This window comes from Tiliqua scincoides, chromosome 9, assembly GCF_035046505.1.
Source record: "Tiliqua scincoides isolate rTilSci1 chromosome 9, rTilSci1.hap2, whole genome shotgun sequence".
NCBI lineage: Eukaryota > Metazoa > Chordata > Lepidosauria > Squamata > Scincidae > Tiliqua > Tiliqua scincoides.
Genome location: NC_089829.1, coordinates 38,019,839 through 38,039,861, shown reverse-complemented (window position 1 = coordinate 38,039,861; position 20,023 = coordinate 38,019,839). Strand labels below are relative to the sequence as shown.

Here is a 20,023-nt window from a genome sequence, read left to right as displayed (position 1 = left end):
AAATGCTTCTGATGAACAAGACAGCACATTTTTCAGAAGCTACTTTAAATACTGCAGAGAGCATCGCCGTCTGTTACATAGAAGGAATGTCTCTTCTAAGGTGCTGAGGTTAGTGCAACACGTGTATGCATCAACTAAACACCATGCTTTTTTTCTTGAACACAATTGCTGCATTCATACATGTAGATGTCTGCAAGCATCGATTAAAGTCCATAAATTAACCAACTAGGGGTGCAATCCTAACCCCTACTGCCAGTGCTTTCCAGCACTGACATAAGGGCAATGCAGCTCTAAGGTAAGGGAACAAAGATTCCCTTACTTTGAGGAGGCCTCCGTGAGTGACACCCAACTGCAGGATGCAGGACACGTCCCATTGGCACCGCTATGCCAGTGCTGGAAAGTACTGACATAAGGGGTTAGGATTGCGCCCTAGGATATCGTTTAATGGGTAATTAGCCGTAATTACCCAAGTACTTAAGTACCAAAGACTGTGTGTATTGTGTGTATGCTTAAAAAAAAAAAATCAATTATGAGCTGAATTCTATAGAGTGCAAAAGTAGGCAAATTTGTGTCATCTCTCTAACATTTCTAAAAAATTTTATTACTTTGCATAACATTCTGCTTTTTTCACTGACAGAATGAAGCAGGACATCAGTGCCTTGCTTCTGACCACCTTAGAGTTTGTCCACTTCTCTAGCATCCAAAGTTTCTTAGATCTTATCAACACATGTTGCCTTTATAAACATAAGGACTAGAAACTTGTTTTGAAAATAATAGCTGCCCTGCCATTCTCCATCCAGTAGTGTGCTGGGTATTAATTATTCCCATATCTTACAGTACATACTAATGTGCTAGGAATCTTCTCCCAAACACTTCCTACCAAAACAATGCCACATACTCATGGTTTTCTTTTATCTCATTTGTTAAACTCTACCTTCTCAGTTATTTTTCTTAATTGATTCCTAGTCAAACCTTTTTATGTTGAGTTCAGCAATTATTTCAACACTTGTAAGCTTTTTGCACTCCAAAAATATGTCAATAAAATTCATGTTTTCTTTTTAAAATGGAAAACTGGAGCTCTTGGGAACGTGAAGCCAGCAGACCATGCAAGTGGCTTATCCCTTCTGTGCTTACACAGAATTGTGCCATGTGGCCAGACCTAGTTTTAAGTGATCGAAGCCTCCAATCTCACACCAATTTCTTTAAAAAACAAACACAGCAAGAGTCCTAAAAGGAATGCTTAATAATATTAAAAACAATTTGAATCTAGAGTCAAAGCAGTCACAGGCAACTCACTCAACGCAACAGTCCCAGCACAACCTGGGTAGCCCCAGGAGGAGCTATACACAGGAACTGGGGAACTTCATTCTACTGTGTTTGGGAAAAACTGGAATAGTAAAACACCCCAAGCAAAAGTTGGGGTGACCCAATTCCAGTTTTCCCCCAAATTTATATTTTAAAAAATACTTATTTGATAGGAACCAAAGTTAACATGACCGCGAGGCAATTGAGGCATAACCTCCAGCAATCCTCTTCCTCTCTGGATTTGAAAGAAAGGGCAAAAGAGGAAGTGTGGCAGAGAACAAAATAGCAGGATAGAATGTAGAGGAACCAGGCAATTTTGAAGCTAGCCAGGAAAAACAGCTAAGAGTTTTCCGATGAGCAGAAACAAGTTTGCTTTTAAAAATGATCAATTGCATTTAAGAGTTACTGCTTCCAGCCTATGAAACCTGCTTGCTTTCTATCTGCCCCACCTATATAGCAAATATTATATATTCTTTAAAAAAACACAATTTCAGTCTCCTACATTCTGCTTTCCAAACCAAATGGCCTCTCTGAGCTACTCATGATTCTTGTTTGGGCTGCCTTTGGAGTCTTGCTGCGTGCAGACTATTTTACCACGTTTGCTTTCCACACCATCACAGCTAATAAAATTCCATCATAAAAATGGGTTTATACACAAAGTATGCTAAGTTACAGCATTGCTAATATTGCAGTCCCTGGCTAATCGCAGTAAATCAACAGCCTGACGTTTATGGCATGCTGTACTGCCGTCATGAGAGGTTATAGTTTGAAGATGCTTCTGCTTGCGATTGTACTTGAAATGGAAATCCACAACAATAAAACCAAGTGTCTGGGAATAAGGGAGCACTGTGAGAAGTAAATAGTGATATATGGCACATAAGAACAGCTCTGTTGAATTAGAGCAAGAGTCTCTATAGTCACGTATTTGCTCTCTGCCTGTGTTTCCAGTGCAGGTGTCTGAAGCAATGTAGCGTAATGGTTGCACTGCTAAGGCTCAACTAGATAAGCCTATTGCATGAGGGCTTGTATGATCTTTCAAATGTAGATAGCAGCTGCACAGAGCTGTACAGTATGAATGGGTAGTGGCCTTCATACTTTGCCTGCCATAGTCTTGATCTGGATCTAGCCCACCCCTATAGGGTTGCTCACTATGCAGGAGTCGGTATCACTCCAGGAGACTAATGAAAGCATCCTGGAGATTTTAACTGGGCCTTCCTGGATAAATGACGTCACAGTATATGGGGGGGGGGGATTCTTCAGGAATGGCTTCAGTCAGACTTGACAACCCTCCCTGCCCCCAGCTATTTGCCCTGGGGGGAAAAGCTTCCACCGATGCATGTAGGGCTTTTTTTCTTACCAAACAGCAACAATGGAGCCTCCTGATCCAGATCAGAACTGCAGACAAAGTCCCCCTTTTCCCGCACCACGGTCTCCAATTTAGCTCCGGGCATAACACGGCCATGATTTACATTTGGGGGAAAATATCAGCACACAGGTCCCAATCGTATCATTCACCCTGGTCTTTTGACTTGGACAGGGAAGACAAAAGCATATTGGTGGATCTGGCCCACAGCTGTTTTCCACAATGGCCCATCTCCTACAAAAATAATGGAAGCTTCTGGAGATTAATTCCAGGGGTTTGAAACTTCTTAAAAAGCCACATGCACAATACCAAAGAGGGCAAATAAACCAAACACCATCAACCCCAACCTCCCCAACCCCCAACTCTTCGCTTCCTGGAGAATCTAAGAGTTAAAGGAAGAAAGGAGAGAACCCTAGAGGGGAATCACTCTTCATGCCTGCTAGGGGATGGTGTCGACAGACCATGGGAGGAAAGGAACCTTCCGTTGTAACTGAAAGAACTGCAGTATAAGAGTGCGTGTGTGACAAAACAGGAGGGCATACTGGAAATACACATGGAATAAAAGAGAACTAGGAAAATTTGAATCAGAAAGCGAAAGGGTGTGTGTAAAATGAACTCGGCTGTTTCATGCAGATAGCTCATACCTACTTCTGCCGTCCAACAGTGTGATCAAAGACATGTGCATTCTGAGTGAAGCCCCACTTAGACTTGCTCTCCTGAAGAGGTGCATGCTTTCACATTTTGTTATGGGATCCATAATCCAGGCCTCAAGATAGGCAAATATTGTGTGCATAAGGGAAAGTGCATTTTCTGCACAAGCAGCTCTTCTTTGCAGCTTGTGCCCAACAGAGCAAAACATGGCTGTAGTTCACTCCACCATGGTAAGAAAAATCAAAAATTACTCCTACATTATGGACTTACAATGCTGCTTTACACTATCAGACCACTGGTCTATCAAGCTCCAAAATGGTCTCCTCCAACAGACTCCAGGATCTTGGAGAGATGCCTTTCCCAGCTCCACTATCCAAGATCTTTCCGGTTCAAAAATGCCAGGCACTCCATTTGGAGCATCACACATTAGGAGGATGTGCCTCGCCAATCAATGGGCTAAGGTCCCTCCCTTGTCTCCTTACTAGAACAAAACAAGAATGAAAACTTGACCCTGAAACTATTGCTATCCGTTTATTAGGCTTCTTGTGCCTCCTTGTGTGTGCACAAGACAGTCTTTTCCTGGTTTTCTGTTTTAAATAAAGTCATAAATAATCTTTAAAATAGACAAATCATAGGAGTAATTACACTAAGGCTGCACTCCTATACACACTTTCCTGGAAGTTAAGTCCCACTGAACTCAATGGAACTTACTTCCGAGTTGATATGTATAGGATTGTAACATAAGTCTTTACCAGTTTAAAAAACTTGAGATCCATTAGATGCCAACCATAGCAATTTTAATTACAAATATTTAGAACTAAATCTGTCTGTATTCAAGTATCCGGACGACACGAGCTTGCAAGCTCCTTTAGCTGTCAGCTAACTGTCCATGGGGGGTGCATCAGCCCCAAGTTGCCAGCTCTGTTCAGCTCTACTGGTGTTTTGGAGGAGTCATCAGTTTCTGTCTCATCGCTTCAGCGTGTGCTCGGCTTTTGGTTCTGTTTTCTTCGTACTGGAAGAAAAACAAGCAATAAATGAATAATAGATCAGTTATGTCACTAACATAAGAACATAAGAACAGCCCCACTGGATCAGGACATAGGCCCATCTAGTCCAGCTTCCTGTATCTCACAGCGGCCCACCAAATGCCCCAGGAAGCACACCAGATAACAAGAGACCTCATCCTGGTGCCCTCCCTTGCATCTGGCATTCTGACATAGCCCATTTCTAAAATCAGGAGGTTGCGCATACACATCATGGCTTGTACCCTGTAATGGATTTAAAACACTACACTACATTTAAAACACTACATTTAAAACACAGCACAGGTTGATCACTCCACAAGGTAATAAATGGTTTTTGGACAACACAAATTACATTTACATTGGAAGAAAAAAACCAAGAAAATCCTTTAGACTATTGCTTAATTTGAACCTTTAGCAATTCTATTTGCTTTGGACTGAATTGGCTTCTAAAAATGAACAAAAATTTTAGCTAATTGTAAGCTTTCTGAACCTTCAAGTGGACACTGTCTACACATTTTTACAGACCTTGACCATGAGCTAAATGCCACTCTATCACCTGCCAGTGTGCCAGCTGCTGACACTCTTCTTCCTGCTTCCTGGATTCAAAGAGAAGAACATAGCAGGAGAAGGAGTGTAAAGGACAGGAGAGCGACACCTCCAGTTCCCACTCTAGCAAGGACGCTTAATGGAAATCTGAAGCGGAATAAATAAGACTGTGTGCCTGTGTTCCTGAACTATGCTGATGTCCTTATGCCTTGTCACAAAAAGAAACCCAGACACATTCACATATACTGACCAGAATTTGTTTTTAAACCTGGTTTCAAAAATGGTTCAGAAGCTAAAGCTTAGTTAGGTTCAGGGCTGGAGACCCCCCCTTGCTTCCCCTTAATGGCAAATTGGCTATTACCACTGCTTTTGGCAACAAGAGTTCAGGTGTCAGTGCATTAAAGTGGGCCCTCTGGTGGGCTTGGGCTCCTTGGTCAATGTCCCATTCCTGTATTATTGCACTAACATAACCTTTAATAAAGTTTAAAAACTGCTGATGGAAGAAGAGAAATTCATACCAAGGAGGAAGGACAGGGAAGGCAGGAAACCCATGATCCAACAATCAGCAACGGCTGAAAGTGATATGGGAGCAAGTTGCTAACTCCTGTACAAAAAACTTGTCTCCATCAGAAGCATAAACATCACTTTGATCCCAGGACGTCTGTCTCAAATCCAGAAGTACAGATGTGAACATTTGCGTAACTATCCCGCAAGAGCTTAGCCTCAAGGGGGGGAAAGTACAATTCAAACAATGTCTGGGAATATTTAAATTGTTTAATCTTACAAATGAAACAGCTTACCTCTTTCTTTAGACACTGCCTCATTTCTCTGTCAAGATCATTGCACCGGCCAAAGAATTTCATGAAAGAGTGCTGAGGAAGAGAGAGAAAAACAATTCCATAATGCTAATTTTTGCTTCTTTTTAAAAAGAGAAACCAAAAACAAAAATCTGCAGTTTCCAGTGCTGCCACCTCCACCTCCTCCTGCCAGAGAATACAGGTTTTGATATGGATATCTCTTTTTTTACAAAAATATAAAATACCAGTTACAGATTCAAACATGCCCTAGAATGTCACAAAGGTCCACTATGAAGAAACCACAAAGAGATATAGTCAAAGAACATTAGTCAGGACAAGTCCCACTTTTCAATTAAGTCAAGAGGCATTTGCATCAGTGATTTCAACGGTGCTTAGTCATCAAGACAAAGCAATAAGAGGCATCAGTATCATATTTTGGTTCTCAGTAGTCAAACAAATATCACCTCCTAACAAACTTTTCTGTATCTCATCTTCTGACCTTTATTTTGTAGATGTTGATCTCACTTTTCAATTCAAATCTCCAAAGCAACTCACAATATTGATAAACTGCAAAAGATCTTAAAACCTTCCACTTTAAACCAAACCAGAAGTAGTTCCGGAAGGAACACAGATGTAATTGGTGGTGATGTGTGGGATTCTTTTTCAGTTGCACAGAGCAAAAAGTAGAGCCATGTGCAACTTCTTCATAGAAAGCTTCCACTAAAAGCATGGCTAGGTTATGCAGGATGCACATAAAGAGCTCCTACATTTTTTCTAACCTGAAAAGTCATAAAATTCTGAGGTTGCAAGGAAGAAAGAGGAAGCTCCAGTAATGTGTTACTTTCTCTTTAGCCCTTGAAGAGCAATTGGCTCTAGAAGTCAGAAAGGAAAATAAAAGAATTAAATTCTCCAGAATGCCACTCTTATCACCGCTATGGTTGTATTGAATTTTTACCCACAAATATTTGGGGGAGGGAGTTTCATTAGAGCACACACACACTGATCACATACTGAATAAGCTTTGAGACAGTGCCCAAAACCACCAGATCTGGCAGGCTTTGTTATCATAAGGACAAATCAGAGCAAGGGCAAGGCTTTCTGCCTTCACTTACAATGGACTAACACTTCCAATCACAACCCAAAATAAAAAGGGCAGGGCTGCATCTCACAAGAAGTGATGTGTTATGTGAATCTCTCCTCCATACTTCAATTCGCTTCACAGCCCTGATCACTACAGGTAGACAACACTGGTTGCAGCGAATTACCAAAATCTTCAGGAGTCAGCATCCATGTTTTTGGACTCTAGTACATTATAGTACAGTAAGCGGTGGACAAAGTATGTTCTTGTTCTTCCCTGTCCCGCTTGACCTTTTGCCAATTCCAACAGAAACAAGCTGCCACAAATCCAACACACACAGAAAAAAAATCAAGGAGATCAGAGTTTAAAATGAAAAATGATTGCAACTATTGCAAAGAAACAAAGGAAAACTGAGGTTAGAAAAGAGGAGTTTGGGAGACCTGAACCACCGATATTAATAACAAGCCACCCCCTTTGTTATCAAGTGCTCTCCAGGGACACAAATGCAACTGACTCTCATAAAGGGCTCTTTGATTGTTGGCTGGTGGTGCACATACACTGTGTCTTGGCATGTGAAGGGTTAACAGAGGAGCATGGAGGCAAGGGCATGGAGGCAAGGCAGGAGCAACACTCACAACCCGACGGGGAAGCCACTCAAATCCAGAGCAACACAGGACCCAATCCTATCCAATTTTCCAGTGCCAGTGCTGCTGTGCCTATGGGATATGCACTGCTTCCTCAGTTGGGGAGGCAGTCACAGAGGCCTCCTCAAGGTATGGGAACATTTGTGTGGCAATACCAGATCTCAAACTGGTTGAGGCACCCCTTTGTTTGTCCAAATGCACTCACTTATACTGACAGCAGGATGTTCCAGTGTTCCTGCCAGGCCAGTTGGGTTCAGACGAGGCATCAGCTGCAGTTGCCTCTGTACAATTCCATCCACCATATCATTTTTCATGGGGGGAGGGGGGAGGCAAAGAAAAAAATGGCTTTGCAAATATGGCTGGGGTTCATGCTCTTCTGGCATTAACCCTGGGCCAAAAGACACCTATTTCATGCCCTCTTGAGAACAGCAGGGCTTTGCAACATCTTCTGCAAGCAACTCTTTTCAGAAAATTAACTCTTCATTGTGGTTTAAACAAAAAAATTCCACCCCCAAAACAGGCAGTAGTAATTTTTAACAGGTCAGCTGCATAGCCTGCAACTGCAGAGAGCAGGGTGTGTGGTTGAGGATTTTTGTTTTGTTTTTTGCTGGTTTTTATTTTTTTAAATTATTACAAAGGCTTGCTTCCATTTTTGTTCTTCTGGCAATAAAATATACTTTTCAAGTAGGACTGAACACGAACCGTGTATTGTTAATGTATAATTATGTGCAACGTTCCATCTATCCTGGAACATAGAAGGCATATAGTTGTTCACAAATACTAATTCAAGGGAGGTTTCCTTTGCAGGCAAGACAGACGGGGATTCTCCCAGAGATGAGATCTCCTAAGCAAAAGAGACAGCTCTTAATTATCTACAATAGTATAATTAGACAGCAGCAACAAGCTTCTCGCCACTCAGAAAGAACAATTGCACTCGATGAAGCAGACAAGCGAGACAATGCCCAGATACACTGTAGAAAAAAAGACTGCGACACTATTAACCAAGCAATTTCGTTTGAGAACTGTGAGCCAACAAACCAAAACCTAGCCGCTCCTGTGACTTGCAAATGAGTACCACTAGTGATCTCAGTAGACTGAAGAAAAATTCTGATTATACCAAGTGGGCAACATTAGAGGCCAGACTTATGGTATTTGAGTGCAGAAATCTATGGCTCCCAATAGTTCCAAATCAGGTGGTAAAAGTTCATTTCATCACCCTTTTCTTATTATATTCAGGTTACAATCCAACCAGCCTGTACGCTGGCTTAACTCACTTGCGCTGTCTTCTGGGTGTTGCGAATGTGCCATAAAGCCATAAAGCCCCATTGCGGTGGCTGGGGCATTATTCAGGGTAAAAGGATATAGGTCCCCTTATTCCAAGTTGCTCTATCCACCCTCAAATCTGCGCTGGATATACTGCAGGCCAACTGGCCTGCCTGTTCCAGGGCAGGATTGGGCTGTCAGTCCTTCACCAGCAGGTCCCATAGCATCTAATGCTATGTTAAAACATAATTGAGTAAATTAAAAAAAAAGTTCACCACAAGAAACAATGTAGAGACACAAAAACATCCAGAGAGGACAGTAGTAGTTATCCAGCAAGGCCTGATGAAACAGGTATGTCTTTACACTCCTCTTAAAACAGAAAGAGGGAGGCATTCCTGATCCCCTTTGGAAGGAAATTCTAGGTCCTGGGGGCCATATCTACATAAAGCAGATTTTTATTTACAATAGGCAACCCCAACCTCTTAAAACATTCCCCTCCCATCACTTTTATCCTACAACCTCTCCCATTTCTTGGGCAAGTGATAAAAAAGGAGATAGGAGAGGAAAGATTTGTCATCCCTCCTATCCTGCAACTCCTCCTTGCAAATGCACACCACTTTGCATTTCTCACTACCCTTCTCAATTTGCACACTAGCAGCAAAGGAGCTGGGAATGCCATGTCTGCCATCAAACACCCATCTCCACTTTCAAGTCTATCCAATTGATGAGCTAAAATGCACACAGAATAGGTGCATTTTGATAACACATGCACGTATTCACTTGCAACTTTGTGTTAGGCAGTTCTCACCATTCAATAAAACTGACTGATGGGAGATTCAGGGCAGGCAGAAGGGAAAACTTTACATACTTAGTAGAATGTGTTGCCACAAGGTGCAGTGATGGCCGCTAACCTGGATGGCTTTAAAGGGGGATTGAATAAATTCTTGGAGGGCAGGAGTATCAATGTCTACTAGTCATGATGGCCAAACACACCTTCTCTGGGTTCAGTGACAATATGCCAGATCCATTGAAGTTGACTGGTGGGAAACTTAGAACAGACAAAAGTATAAATAAATACTTCCTTTTGTATTTACCTGTAAATACCTAGAACATAATTAATCTGTGGAACTCCTTGTCCCAGAATGTGCTAAGATTTGTTGATGGCACCTGTCCTGGCTGCCTTTAAAAGGAGAGTAGACAGATTTATGGAGAAAAAGTCCATCATAGGTTACAAGCCATGATGACTGTATGCAGCCTCCAAGACTTAGAGGTAACCTCTCTCTGAATGCCAGATGACAGGGAGTGGCAACAGGATAAAGAAATCTTGTTATCTTGGGTGCACCTAGAGGAGTCTAGGTGGTTCTTTCTAGATAGTTCTTTTAGATACAACAAGGTTCCCATAGTTCACAAAAGGACAGACATACTGGAGGATGGATTTTTCCACCAAATCCCAAGAGGCAAAGCACATTGATTTTGGCAATGGATCACTGGTAGCCTTCTGATAGATTTCCTGATTTTTTACTTCCTCATGAGCACTTGGTCAATCTTCTGGTCCTAAAAGGGTACCCAAATCCTTTAGAATTCTAAAATTCTTCACTGTTCAGGTTCAAGTTCACTCATGGCCTCAAGCAAACCATTTCTTCTCAGGCTTAATCTTCCCCATCTGCAATATGGGAACAATACTACTGATTTAGCTTCACAGGACTGCTGTAGGAAATACATCAAAAATACATGTGAGGCACTTTGCACAGAGGAGAAGAGCTCAGGACTTTATGCATCTGCTGTTACTGGATGAGATCACTCCCCTCACCCACACCTTGCTTTTGAAAACACTTCAGAAACTCGGATTTAAAAACAAGGCTTGTTTTGTTTAAAAAAAATAAAAAGGAAAACTATAGAAAAACTAAACAAACTCACTTGAAATGTTTTTACTCCTTTGGAGGCATGAATAAAGAAAGTCACCAGCAAATCTATTACACAAACTCAACAGCTGTTTGAAATGCAACTTCCAGCCCACTCCTCCCTCACTGACTTGAGAGAGACCCGCAGAGCAAATTCAGTATGGCACACACACACTTTGAATTCTTTCAATTCCCCTGCTAGCTTACCAATACATGCAGGTACCTACTGCGATATAAAGGCTTCCATGATCATGCAGAGGGGTGGGAGAGAGGAACAGCAAACTAAATTTTCTTCTAAAAGCATCAGTTTTCTAAAAGCATCACCCATGATGCTGGGTGTGATCTCTCCAAGGCAGTGGTTCCTTGTGAAAAACCTGCCACCCTATACACGTATGGTACTGTAACTCTAATAGGAATCTGCAGTCAATGGGACCATTAGAAAATTGGGACTATTTTTACCAGTAGGCCAGTAGAAAAAGTTTGGGAACCACTGCTGCAAGGAGAATGTTGCTGTTTAGCCGCTGCGTAACTGCCATCTCGTTGTGGGATCCTAGAATATCCCTAACCTCAGGAGGCACTTAACTGCCTTGGAGTTTGTCAGAACTCTTACCTCTTTGTGGCACTCCTTGAGCAGATGGATAACAAGGTTGCATTCTTCACTGTGCAGGTGAGGAGACAAGTCCGGATGCATTGTGAATTAAGGACAGCTCATGGGCAAAATTTAAAATCTTCTACCTGCCAAAATCAACATATATATTAAGATACATTTCATATCTAATATCTCCATTGAGGTCAGCTTGCCCTTTTGTCAGTACCAGAACAAAAACATGGCTATAAAGCAGTGGTCTTCACCTTCTGAAGAGCTGGCTGGGACCCACCTAAAACCCACAACCTGCAACACAGGACAAGTCAACAGGTAAGATGGGTTGGCGGCCACAAATCCTCTTCTGTTCCTTCCTAGTGGCAGCCAATAAGCGGGCATAGCTACTGCTTCTTCTTTTCTTCCAGGACAGCTGGTAGGAGAAAAGGTTTGCGATCGCAAACTGGAGGCGGGGTGAAATCGCTCCACTTTTGTTTTCTAAAGCTTGGGGAGTCCTGCAGAGGGTCCCACGAGGCTCCTCACACTCCTAGGAGGCTGCTGCAGGGCTGGTAAGTGCATGCCAGTCCCTGTGCCTCCTCTTAGCAACATGCATCGCTGCCTTCCCCCTGCCCCCTCTGCCTTCCCTGCTCCCCCACAAGAACTTACAGCAGTTCTCAAGCTCCCCTGGAGTTTGAGAACCGCTGCTCTATCAGGACCCACCTAGCTTTATGACACTTTTAAAAAAGTTTCCCCTTACCAGCTGCTCAAGCCTCTATTTTTATCCTTTTTACTATGGTGCCTTCTGGAGCATTTGCTGAGCAAAACGTTCATTGGATTGGGACCATTCTGATGGTCTTGATTCCCCTACACCTGGCCTTCAATAGGAACCAAGGCAGGTTTACCTACTCATGAGTTAATACACACATGGCTCAGTTTTACTTTTCATAGGGCCCAGTACATTTTTTTTTGTATTATTGCCATTATGCCTGCCAAATAGTTGGCCTTATCAATAGAGCAGCTCCATGCTTGGGTTCTGTGCATCTATTGTTTTAGTTAACTTTGTATGCTGGCTTATGACTCCTACATCTCATGGAACCTGACTAAGCTTTGGAAGTAACAACCCATGTATATATGCCAGGGGTAGCCAAACTGCAGCTTGCAAGTCACTTGCAACTCTTTGACATATAATGTGCAGCTCTTGGAAATATGTTGGCTGAGCTCCTTTGTGCATTATAATTACTATAAAAAGGTAAATAAAATTTTGAGCTTTATATTTGTTTACCAGGTACAAAATGAGAGTCCACTGAATTAAAATATGTTTAATGTTCATGGTGAGTAAACGTATTTAAGAATTTAAATGCTTCTTAAATATCGTGGCTTTCAGACATCTTTTGTGGCTCTCAAACATCTGAAGATTATCATATGTGATTCTAATGTTAAGCAGATTTGGCCATAATTGATACATACCTTTGTTTTGCCATTTGATTTGGGTTCTGTGACAAGTATCAGAATGTGTGTGTGTGTGTGACTCTCTCTCTCTTCATGACTGCCCGTTTCAATGCTTGGGGCACTCAAAAACAAGAACTCCTTGTAAGTAAACCTTGAATCTATCATGTCATTTCCTTGGCATCCAAAAAATCTGCAAGCCCACAATTGGGGCAATAAAGTAGTACATGCTTAAAGGCCATCTTCAGTTATTCATTTTCTGGAGATTAGTAGCGAACAAGTATAGCTGATGCTGTGAAAGGCAATAGACCTTTCCTAACCCAGGCAAACAATATTTACCATAATGCCAATCTGACACAGCCCTCTTTGTCCGGGGCACAACTGACAACCATTGCAGTTAATGAGAACAAAGCGTTCTAGGTAGCACAAGGCCCATCAGTGCCGTTTCCCACCTCATAGTTCATCAATGTCCCTTATAGTGCTGTTTCATGCAGCTCACAACTTCTGGCAACTTCCCCATGCTATTGGTGGTATATTTTACTGAGCTTGCCTACTGTATCCTGCTCAGCAGCTATGCAAGTCACTGAGTAGGACTTGAGCAAACTACTGCCTCTCAGTCTAACCCACCTCACCGAGTTCCCATGAGGATCGACAGATGCCATGCTTTGTAAACTGGCAGGAACAGTAATATAAGACTGAATCTATTGGCTGCCACTTCCTGCTCTATATCCATTAAGTCTCGGAACAGTGTTTCTCAAACTGTGGGTCAGGACTCACTAACTGGGTCACGAGTTAATTTCAGGTGGGTTCCCATTCATTTCAATGTGCATTTTATTTTTAATATATTAGACTTGACATGGTATGTGACTGTGTGTGGGGAAACATTACAGATCTATACTTTTAACAGGCTGCTAGATATATGCTTTTAACAATGAAAATCAATGGGACTTACTCCCAGGTAAGTATGGATAGGATTGCAGCCTAAGAACATAAGAACAGCCCCACTGGATCAGGCCATAGGCCCATCTAGTCCAGCTTCCTGTATCTCACAGCGGCCCACCAAATGCCCCAGGGAGCACACCAGATAACAAAGAGACCTCATCCTGGTGCCCTCCCTTGCATCTGATGTAGCCCATCTCTAAAATCAGGAGGTTGCACATACACATCATGGCTTGTACCCCATAATGGATTTTTCTTCCAGAAACTTGTCCAATCCCCTTTTAAAGGCCAGATGCCATCACCACATCCTGTGGCAAGGAGTTCCACAGACCAACCACACGCTGAGTAAAGAAATACTTTGGGAATTCAGGGAATTTTTTTAAAAACAGATCAGCAATTGCTTGGGAGGGTTAGGAGGGTTCTTCTTTATTTTAAATACATTTTTAAACTTATACTTATTGTAAACCTTGAATTGATTTGATCTGGTCATAGGGAGTTTTTTAAAATTTTCCTGCTTAATTAAAATTCCAGCCATGACATCACTTTCTGGTTAATGACATCACTTTTGAAGGGCCCCAAAAGACTGTCATTTTAAAAAGTGGGTCCTGGTGCTAAGAAGTTTGAGAACCACCGTCTTAACAAGCTTGAAAACAAGTGTGGGAAAACCTGCTAAAAGGAACACAGACAAGATTCACAGAGGATAGGGACAAGTTCAGTTATGAGAATTCCTTCAGACAGATTGAAACTATCAATTAAAGAACAATCAACTGTTTGTGGGAGTCTGTATACTTCAGGGACTCCATATTCAGACAGACCAATCAAGATCCCAGCTGCCAGAGAAGGGCAAATTTTGTACATACCTGTAATATTCGACATCTGCGTCTGCCATTAGCCCTTGACTTGTGACAACTGTAAAAACATGGAACATCAAATGAGCTTCCCAGCAAGCTTATCTTATCTTCCTAGAGCTTGGTCTGGCAACTTCTTCAAGCACAATAACACACTTAAACTAGATGTGAAACTATAAACATAGTTTGAGAAACTTGTACATCAAATCTGACAACCAAAAAGGATTAAGAAAACCAAATTTTTAAAAAAAAATTTGAGCTGGTATCAATTTATTACTTTTGTCTATGAAGACACTGCTCACCTAGCAAGAGCTCACCCATGTCCACCAGGTGTACTTGGGAAGAGATCTTCTTTGTTATTAGTGACAACTTGATACCCAGAGACCATCAACGCAGGGAAAATCTCTCTCTCATTTGATGCTGCAGACAATACCGTACTTTTGACCAGTGGAGGCAGTTGTTTCAGGAATGATGACACAGGGCTTCCCAGTCCTCTCCCAATGCATTTTGAAATTGTGGAGAAACATCATGGTTACACATATCTAAAGGGATTTATAGTTGGAAGTGATACAGGACCCAGCCCTGTCCAACTTTTCAGCCCCACAGCCACAACGCAAGCGAACAAACATTGTCTCAGCTTGAAGAAGCCTCCATGACTGTCCCCTACAATCACAGAACATGCACATCACTGTAGTACATGTCCTGTTGACATGGCTGCATCAGTGCTGGAAAGCTGCATAGGTTTGGGCCCTTAGACTATCAATCACCTCAGGACTCTTCTACTTCATATAATAGACCTTAATAATAAAGTCAGTGGGATCTTTTTATTGCCCTCTCACAAATCACTTTTGAAATCTCCACCATCTGTGAGAGCCATTTTGCCATAGGCAGGGCAGGATGATGCTATTCAAGAGAAAGAAGACCAAGACCTCTTGTCATAGCCACGTCAAAGCAATGGGTGGACAAAATGGAGTCTAACCTTGGAAGACAGTTCCTTAACTCAGTTTGAGGTTTGGCGCTGCTCATGGGCAAGAGATAGAACCCAAGGTCCAACCAGGGATGGAATTCAGGGTAGGTCCAACCTACCTTATTATTGGGGTCTCAATATTTAGCTTTCAACAAAAGCTTTAAAAAGCAAAAAATTTTAATCAAGACTACTATACAGAGAGGGATACAGCGACACATATACAGAAAAGTCCCTGTATCAACACATCTGGTATCTCTTATCAGCAGATCTGCAGGGACCGACATGTCCCCGTTATGGTACCTTTGTATTTCCATAGTAGCACTTGCAGTGCAAGTGTTTCTTGCTTAACAGAAGAACCGAATGCACAGGCAACCTGCCTGCCCACTAGAGGGCAAGTAACAGGAAGCAGGAGTTCCTGCTTTCTGTTAGTCTCCTTGTAACATGCAGGTTCATTGCCTGCATGTTCAGTTCTTCAGTTCAGGAAGAAGGTTTAAGCAAGAAACACACTGAAAGCACTACTATGGAAATAAAATTGGTCTACTGCCTATAATCTGCAGATGTACTGTGGGAGTCTGGGGGAGAGTCATATATTAGTAGGCCATTGGGGGATGTGAACCCCCAGTTGGCAATGCAGTGTATCGTGTCAATTGTCAAAAATTCGATGGTGTGCCTTGACAATTTTAGCACCTTGTCAGGGTGCCATGAGATGAATAAGGTTGAAAATTGCTGCCCTAACCATAGACATGAAACAGCGAGCAGTGGAGGGAGCCCTCGTCCCACAGCTCCTGCAAGAGGTCAAAAGTCACCCTCACGCTGAGAGCAGTTGCGTCAGGCCAGTGTGGGCTCCTTGTAAGTTTTCAGAGGGCCAGAGGCTCATTGGAGACTGGGGGCTCCCCGCGGGCCAAATTGGGAGGCCCCGAGGGCTGCAAGTGGCCCCCGGGCTGGGGTTTGGGTACCCCTGATGCAGAGTCTTCATCACAGAAGCTTCATGGGCCAATAACAAGGGTCCATGCTGAACACCCCAAAACCTTTCTGCACCTGCAGAACTTCAGAGTATCTGAATCCACAGACTCAAGTTGTTTAGCAAGGCAGGTCCCAGCCTGAGATTCCCAGTTCCAAGTTCAAAAGTCCCAATGGCCTCTTTTGGCATGCAGAACTAGTTGGGTGATTTTCCCGAGATCCTGGTCAACAATCCCATTGGAAGTTTAAGTTCAACAGAAGCTTACAAGACCAGAGTGATGGGCAAAAAAAAAAAAAAAAAAAAATCACTATCTATAAACATTTAGAATGAAAATTTGTGAATATAAATTTGATCAGGGAGAATACACAGATATTCCAGGAAAAGGATATCAAGGGAATCAGGCAATTGCTCTGAAAGAAACATCAGCTTCCAAGCACTAGGATAATACAGCAATCTGAAAACAGAGCGATTGCCCTGGGAGAAGAAGCAGGCTGAAAAACGCTAAGCAAACACTGTTAAGATCCAAAGTAATTATTTGGAGAACGGTACTAAGGGTGAATTCCATTTATTAAAATGGATCTAGTGCATTTCACAAGGCGGCGTGACATCAATGTGCAGCTGCCTGGATTTCAATTAAACAATTGTCCTGGAAAAACTAATCATCAGGCATGCACTTCTCACACCGGCAGATAATGGGATTAACAAAACTGACAGTAAAAATCACAAGCAGATGAAGCTAAATCTTTAGCTATTATTTGCGTTTAATTCAAAGGTCTCTGTACATACATGGAAATTGTCTCCTTTTTCTGAAAAAGCGTGAAATCCCACAGGGTCTGATTTCTGGATTCTTCAGCTAGACCCTTGAGTCAATGAGCCATACTCCCTAAATCCATTGAATTAGCTCATTTTGGATCAGTTTGATCTCAGTCGTATCCAAAATGCAATAGGGAATCAATGGCATTCTCTCAAGCCATGGTATTGGTTTTCACACAAGGAGGCTGCTTGAATCAGCAAATAAGGTGGCTATGCCATACTTTAAACCAGAGCCAATCGGGCAAAATCGATGCCACCAAAATACCCTAAATTTGTTAAAACATCCTTGGCAACTATAAAAAAAGGCTTTTTTGTAGGTCTGTGTTAGACATAAAAACACAGTTTGAGGGATGTTGGCTACCTGGTGCTCCCAATAGCACTGAAGATAAAGTTTACGGTCTTCAGTGGGGAAAGTCAGTAATTATCAACCTTTACAGACCCATTAGTTATTGCAACTTGAAACAAGGTTCACGTTTAATATTTTAAGGTAGTGTTTCTCAAACTGTGGGTCAGGTCACAAGCCACTTTTACGTGGATCAGCATTCCTTTCAGTATTTTAGTTTGAATATACTAGATTTGATGCTACCATGGTGACTGCATTTGGGGAAGTGTTACAGAGATGTACTTTTAACAGGCTACTATGTATATGCTTTTAACAATTATAGTAAATGGGACTTACTCCTGGGTAAGTGTGGGTAGGATTGCAGTCTAAGATTGTTAAAAATTTTCCTGCTTGATGATGTCACTTCCAATCATGACATCACTTCCGGTGGGTCCTGACAGATTTTCTTTCTAAAAAGTGGGTCCCAGTGCTAAAAGTTTGAGAACCACTGTAAGGTATGTGTTGTTTTTTTTCTGGGGCAGTGGTTCTCAAACAGTGAGGTAGGTCAGCTTGAGGAAGCGTGGGACACCAGGTAGAGAGATGTGAAAAGTTCCTCTCTCCAACAGCCAAGGTCCCTGCTGGTTAAATTATCCTGGTAGACCACTATCACTGGACAACTTCATCCCCTTTGGCCCACCATCTCAGTACAATTCAGGAAGAAGAAAACACAGGAAGGACTGCTGCTGCCTCTAAATTATTGTTCTCCTACAGTAGTGATTTTCAACCTTTTTCATCTCATGGTACACTGACAAGGCACTAAAATGGTCAAGGCACACCACCAGGTTTTTGACAACTGACAAGGCACACCATGTTGCCAGTGGAGGCTCACATCTCCCATTGGCCCTATTAATAAATGACCTACTTCAATGCATCCTATTAATCTAAAATTGAGAAGATGTTAGTATCATGGACAGACATAGTAATGAGCATGAACAACACCCAGAGCTGCAGTTTACTGCTAGCAGAAAACAGACACATAGAGTGCAGTGTCAGCAGGAATCAAACCGGTGAAGCAGCAGAACCCTGCAACACTGAAACAGCTGTAGCTCAGTGGAAAAATACATGCTTTGCATGCAGAAAATCATAGGTTCAAGTCCTGGCATCTGCAGGTAGGGCTGGAAAGACTCCCTGCCCAGATATGAAACCTGGGAAAGCACTGCCAGGCAGTGTATCAAACACTGATCTAGATGGGGAGTGTCAAACGTGAAACCCACGGAATTTTCCAGCCATCATCTGCTCTCCACAGATACCTCCTGGAGCCTGCAACAAGGAAGTCAGGCAATTGAGGGCCAAATCCTATCCAATTTTTGAGTGCTGGTGCTGCTGTGCCAATGGGGCGTGTGCTGCACCCTGTGGTGGGGAGGCAATCACAGAAACCTCCTCAAGGTAAAGGAACACTTATTTCCTTACCTTGGGACTGCATTGCAGCTGCACCGGTACTGGAAAGTTGAACATAAGAACAGCCCCACTGGATCAGGCCATAGGCCCATCTAGTCCAGCTTCCTGTATCTCACAGCAGTCCACCAAATGCCCCAGGGAGCACATCAGATAACAAAGAGACCTGCATCCTGGTGCCCTCCCTTGCACTGGCATTCTGACATAGCCCATTTCTAAAATCAGGAGGTTGCACATACACATCATGGCTTGTAACCCATAATGGATTTTTCTTCCAGAAACTTGTCCAATCCCCTTTTAAAGGCGTCCAGGCCAGATGCCATCACATCCTGTGGCAAGGAGTTCCACAGACCAACCACACACTGAGTAAAGAAATATTTTCTTTGGATATAGTTGGATAGGGTTGGGCCCTAAGATGGGTGGATAGAGATCGGCTCTCTCTCTCTCTTTCTCTGGGATGTGTGAAGAGACAGAGCCTCCCTACTGGAGTCCTGGGAAAAGTGCTGCTGCTGTGTGTGAGCACCTCACGTGGCAGCGCTGGTGCTTTTTGAAGATCTCCAGGGGAAGGCTCTGCCTCACCTCACACAGTGGTGGTGCTTTCTGAAGTTCTGGGGGGAGGCTCTGCCTCACTTGTCTCCCCACCCATGGCATGGCCCCAGTTTATGTGTTCATAGACACACACGCAGATACATTCACATACATACATGTACATGCACAGAGAGATACACGCATGTGCATAGACACAGACACTTATACGTACAAACAGAGAGACAGACGGACAGACACAGATGAGTTTAGGACCCAGCATGTAGTAGCGGTGGCGTAGCTGGCGGGGGAGGGTCGAGCGGCCCCTCCCTTCGGAGTCCTTCCCAGCGAAGGGGGCAAAACGGAGCCCGCCCCCTCCAGCTACGCCAGTGTCTAGCAGTGTGTCTGCTGGCACCTCTCCTTGCCCTGCTCCCCCTCACCGCGGAGACTCCAGCACAGCCCGGAAGCCGACCCCACGCACACCGGAAGTGCTCTCCCAGCAGCTCCGCGGCGCCCGGCTCAGGGAAGAAGGGGCGGTGCTTTGGGCGCGCAGCCGCAGAGGAAGGAGACTCTTGATTGGCCGGTTCGAACACG

At 43.1% G+C, this 20,023-nt stretch overlaps 1 protein-coding gene across 3 annotated transcripts; it reads right to left on the bottom strand.

Annotated features, from left to right (window-relative positions):
* Positions 1 to 3,837: 3,837 nt before the first annotated feature.
* Positions 3,838 to 19,946, bottom strand: CMC2 (C-X9-C motif containing 2). Of its 3 annotated transcripts, none has more exons than XM_066637583.1 (5): positions 19,870 to 19,946; positions 14,399 to 14,447; positions 11,184 to 11,308; positions 5,691 to 5,762; positions 3,838 to 4,331 (listed from the first exon to the last, which is right to left on the bottom strand). In XM_066637583.1, exons 3-5 carry the CDS (start codon positions 11,262 to 11,264, stop codon positions 4,251 to 4,253), a joined length of 234 nt encoding a protein of 77 aa, XP_066493680.1. In that variant the 5' UTR covers positions 11,265 to 11,308; positions 14,399 to 14,447; positions 19,870 to 19,946; the 3' UTR covers positions 3,838 to 4,250. The 3 variants fall into 3 exon arrangements, with proteins under 3 accessions (XP_066493680.1, XP_066493681.1, XP_066493682.1); XM_066637584.1 differs by having other exon boundaries at positions 19,845 to 19,872; XM_066637585.1 differs by lacking the exon at positions 19,870 to 19,946 and adding an exon at positions 14,689 to 14,709.
* Positions 19,947 to 20,023: the final 77 nt, after the last annotated feature.

Bases quoted from the DNA above. Each gene is read 5' to 3' on its own strand.
- CMC2 (XM_066637583.1), bottom strand. From the start codon at position 11,264: ATGCATCCGGACTTGTCTCCTCACCTGCACAGTGAAGAATGCAACCTT. The intron at 5,763-11,183 runs GTAAGAGTTCTG...TCTCTTCCTCAG, and splicing joins TCAAGGAGTGCCACAAAGAG to CACTCTTTCATGAAATTCTT. The intron at 4,332-5,690 runs GTAAGCTGTTTC...TTTTTCTTCCAG, and splicing joins GGCAGTGTCTAAAGAAAGAG to TACGAAGAAAACAGAACCAA.